Source organism: Gekko japonicus, unplaced genomic scaffold (assembly GCF_001447785.1).
Source record: "Gekko japonicus isolate JY-2015 unplaced genomic scaffold, Gekko_japonicus_V1.1 scaffold394, whole genome shotgun sequence".
Taxonomy (NCBI): Eukaryota; Metazoa; Chordata; class Lepidosauria; order Squamata; family Gekkonidae; genus Gekko; species Gekko japonicus.
In genome coordinates, this window is record NW_015173135.1 from 689,577 (window position 1) to 694,537 (window position 4,961).

Consider the following 4,961-nt stretch of genomic DNA (forward strand, 5'->3'; position numbering starts at 1 on the left):
ATCTTTAATATTCTAAAATGACTGTCATCTAACTCCAGCCTTTAAGCTAGTAAGGGGTGATATTATGCTTGTCAAAATTTTGATGTAAAACAGGAATAAGGAGGAGTCACAGGCAAAAAAACAAGGATAACAATGGAACACAATGTAAATGGCTTGATGCTCTTCCATTGTGATTCAGACTTCTTCAGGCTATTGGGCTCCACCTCTATTCTTATTATGGTCATTGCACCTTGGCCATTGTACCTTTGAATTTTACTGTTTTTGGAGGAAGATATTTATACCTCTTGACAAAGGTTTTGTTCCGAAACAGCTCATATAATTGGCTGCACCACCGTTGAGAGAAGAGATGACCATCTGCAGTGGCATTTCTGACACCTTCATTGTGTCTTCTTTAGATTTAGAGAAGAGAATAATAGACTGAGGTGGCTTATTTGTCAACTTCGTTGTATCTCCTTTAAAATTCATGTGCATTAGATAGTATTCTGTTCAGCTACATTTTTGTCAGCTTTAGACTTTGTAGTTCATATTGTGTTAAACATACTTGTAATTTCTTGTGAAATCTTTGTTATATTTTAGAATATTTGTATTCATCTCCATGTGATTGTTATGATCGTTTATTTTATTAGACTGTAGTTTCATGTATCGATGACTGGTATTTTTTGTCTCTGGGGAGTTATCCTTGTTTTTTGCCTGTCAAACTTTTGAGGCTGTGAACAAGAGCCCAGTAGAACCCTAAAGACTAACAAAATTTGTGGCACGGTATGAGCTTTCATGAGTGTCTGAAGAAATGAGCAGTGTGACCTGGTGTCTGAAGAAGTGAGACTCATGAAGCCTGCCACAAGTTTTGTTAGTCTTCAATGTGCTACTGGACTCTTTCTTTTTTCTACTGCTACAGACAGACTAACACGCCCACTAGGGTTCCCAAATCCCCCCGGGGGGCGGATTTCCCCCCGCTTTCAAGGCCCGACTCCCGCACGGAATCGGGAATGCAAAGGAGTGAGGGGGCAGTTTTAGCAACTACCTCATCCTCAGCGCATCCTCCTTGTCTTGTTGTGGCTGAGAGTCTCATGACAGTGGGAGTCAACTTTTCCAGGTTCAGAAAGTACTTGTGGGGGGGGGGTCAAGAAAAAATTCTGTAATCCTTGTGCCCACAGTTCATGGGATTACACCCTGTTGCTGTGCATCTCTACACTAGAAGGAGGCTATGCTTAGCAAACCACATTACCTACAGTAGTGAGTTTGATCACCCAAATGCTAAAATATGTATGCTAGTGTATACTAGTATTAAGGATGGATTTGTCACTTTGTTAATCACCAACCCACCCACTCCTCCAAGGAACACTTTCTTTAAAACATTTGTTTTGTTCATTGTGGGAAGTTGCTTCCTCCCTGCCTCTCCCCACCCCTGCCTGCCTGGGGCCAGGGAGGGCCTTGGCGGGGCTTCCTCGCACTCCCGCTGGCCTTGCAGGTCCACCGCCGGGCCCCTGATGTCAGGGGGTGTGGCATATGCTAATGAGTTATGCTAATGAGTTCCCCTAGCTCTTTTTCTACGAAATGACCCCTGCCTACAGTAGTGAGTTTGATCACCCACATGCTAAAATATGTATGCTAGTGTATACTAGTATTAAGGATGGATTTGTCACTTTGTTAATCACCCCCTCCCCCAAGGAACAGTTTCTTTAAAACATTTGTTTTGTTCATTGTTAAATAATTGATGGTAAACAAGTGCTGGTGGTGATATAGAATAGTGTGTAATCTTCCACCCAGAGATGCATACCATCTCTCTTTCTCTTTCAGATTCCATCTGTCACTCTTGCACAAAGCAGTGGTTTTCCTCAGGTACACAACTACAGCTGTAGCTTATTCATCCACTAATGGATGGAAAGTTCTTCTGCCTTTGTTCAGCATGGCAGCTTGTGTGGCTTCTTCATGAGCAGATGAGCTTTTGGGAAAGTTGCCTGATAAGGGAGCATCAGTGAGGAAGGTGCTTCCTCATAATTAAGATGATCCTCTTCCTGGAAATAGAAGTGGGCTGTCTTCTTTGGAAGTCATTTTCTCTCATGCTGCTGCTTCCAGTATTCCTAGGATGCTACAAAGGAAGTATGCTTGAATCTTGCTTCTCACCTGGCTCTTCTGCATCTAATACAATAGAGGGGAGGGGGACATACTGTCTCCACATCCAAAGAGTGTGTATCTAAATATGTACACATCCCAATTTTGCTTGAGACTAGAAATAACAGGGAAGAGTGTTTATCACACAAGCTTCTTTTGCTGCCACTGTCTAAAAACTCTGAAGCAGCTCTCTCTGTGACTGTCTGTAGGTATGGCTGTACTTCCTTTCCTGCTACTAGGTATGTGTTAAAATTTAGCATGCCCAGTTTGTTTCTGAAGGTATGTCTGATATCCAGCTGTGGGCAGTTGTCACTGGGGGATTTCCTTCAGGAGAGAGGCATTCCTTGATACAGTTTTTGTTTTTTTGTTTTTTACTGCAGATAGCTTTAATGTGATCCTTGCTGGAATCCCTGAGTGACTGGGAAGTTCTCTAACAGTCTTTAGATCCCTGTTTGGTCATTTGATTAATTTTTACCATATTTTGCCTTGGACAAAGGCTGAAAGACCAAAAACCCTGGCTGTGCCTGCTCAACTATGCAGTTCTTACCTCCTTCTAACTCTCAAAAGCTTGTGCTATTAATAGTCTTTAAGGTGCCATAAAGCTTGTTTTTTACTATGATTGCAATTCGATTAACACAGCTACATGCTGGAATTTTGCTCTGTGTGTGAACAGCAATGGAGGCTTTGACAGAGCCCCTTTCCTGCCACCCTTTTTACACAAATGGCCAAGGGTTTGAAATGCATCCTAAAGGCAGGTCTTTCTCCAAGCTTGTCTAGCTGCTCACACCAAATAGCTTGCTTTTTCCTAATATGAACATTGAAGACCCCCTGTTTTTTTTCTTAACGGTTCAGGTACGACAGTCGCCAGAAATCAATTTAGTTTTGAGACCTCAGTGCTTGACTGGTGACCACGAAGTTTATGCCAAAGTTGACTTGTGGGTCAAATGTCCCCAAACCTACCCTGACACGTGAGTAAATTTAATATATAACTACTATATATTCTGTAAATGTAATAAACAAGTTAAAAGGTATAACTGGACAGTTTGGATAATTTGGATTATTTGTCACAAGTGTTCTTGACTAAAATTTTGTACCAGATACGGCTTTATCTGTGTACCTTATTTTCAAAGCTTGCCTGCGAGTGCTTGGGTTAACTACCATTGGGTAACAAAGAAGACTGCAGTGCCTTGTCAGGTTGGCTGAGGATGAGCTGAGGTTACAAACAGAAAATGATTAGGGCCTCAAATGTTTGTGCTCTGATAGGATCTGATCAGCTGGAACTTCTGCGCCACTTGTGCGAAATTCCTTCCTGTACCCTCATGGAATCCTTCAGCAGTAGAATATACAGACATCCAGCATGATAGTAAAAAGTAAATGAGACTTGTTAGTGGTTAAAAGGGGTCAATTGCTGGGGTCAGTCTGCTCTTGTAGTATCTTATCTACTTACGTAAACAAACCACTACAAAATCAATAAATTTACAGAACCATATAATTTTTTTAATTATGTGTAATGGCTGAGGTATGATAGTATGGAGTGGGGTACACTGCTGTTATATAATTGCATATGCATTTGTGAAGCTGAAGGCCTCTCTCTTGTGGAATTTATCTTTCTCTCATCTAGTGTTCCAGAAATTGAACTTAAAAATGCAAAGGGCTTGTCAAATGAAAACATTAACTTGTTAAAATCAAAACTAGAGGAATTAGCAAGACAACATTGTGGAGAGGTAAATGTTTTAATTTTTGCATTAATCTTGCACAAAGATTGGACAGTGCTGACAGTATGGCTTTTCAACTGAAATGTAAGTTGCTGTGTGTGCAACTGCACATAATGTGAGTAGGAGGTGGCTTGTTGTTGCTGTGCAAGCAACAGGTCCAGTCCCTTGTGTCTCCAGTTATTTATTTATTTATTTATTTAATTGTATTTATACCCCGCCCTCCCCGCGAACGGGCTCAGGGCGGCTGAGTTAAAGGCCTTCAGATAGCAGGCACTGGGAAAGACCCCTCTGTTCTGGAGAGCCCCCCTTCAGCCATTGTAGACCACACTACAGTAGAAGGACCAGTGGTTCAAATGGGTGTACAGTAGCTTCACATGTATGAATCTATAAGCAGGGCCGGCCTGAGGATTTTTTGCGCCCTAGGTGGGGCTACCTTCTGGCAACCCCCCGTGCACCCAGTTATGAGGTTGCCAACCTCCAGGCAGGGCCTGGAGAGACAGAAGTCCTCCTCCTCGGGACCGCCCCCTCTGCCCACCTGGCCGCCTGCTCTGTGCCTCCAGGTGGGGAGGCCGTGCGCTCCAAGCTGCAAACCCCTGGCTTGGCGTGCAGGCGCCCACACGGGCCTCTCCCGGCTTCTCCATTTAGTGGGGGGGGGGGAGAGAAGTGAGGCAGCGTGCAGGGGTTGTGTGCGAATTGCAGCGCCACCCGAAACCAGCGACCTTCCTTGTGCGTGTGTGTGTGGGCTTCCTCCGGCAGGCGACCAGGCGCCGCCATGCAGGAGAACCTCGCCTGCCTCCCCAGCCATCCTTTTGCCGCCACCGCCTCCTTCCCCCCCGCTGCCGCCACCACCAAAGGGGGGGAGGAGGGGGGAGGCGCGCCTCAGCTCAGGAAGGATGGCTCCAGAGCAAACAAATTCATGCAGCAGCCAAATCACCCGCTCAGAACTTTAATGCCAGCAGCTCAGAAAGTTGGATTTTTGCTCATGAGACGCCACAGCTTCAAGGGAGCCTTGGTCCCAGGGGCTGAGAGCATGCACAGAGCGCCTCTGGCTTACCGTCACCACCACAGCCTGTCCCTGGAAAGGCAGCAGCCGCTGGGGGGGGGGGGGCTCCGCTCTTTTCCGCTGCGCTCTCC

General features: G+C 45.1%; 1 protein-coding gene across 1 annotated transcript in view; it reads left to right on the forward strand.

Moving 5' to 3' along the window:
• EIF2AK4 (eukaryotic translation initiation factor 2 alpha kinase 4) overlaps nucleotides 1-4,961 on the forward strand; it is a 64,432-nt gene that overhangs the window by 10,149 nt on the left and 49,322 nt on the right. Inside the window, 2 exon segments of the mRNA XM_015422190.1 lie at nucleotides 2,965-3,080; nucleotides 3,734-3,836. Coding sequence (XP_015277676.1) covers nucleotides 2,965-3,080; nucleotides 3,734-3,836 — 219 coding nt within the window.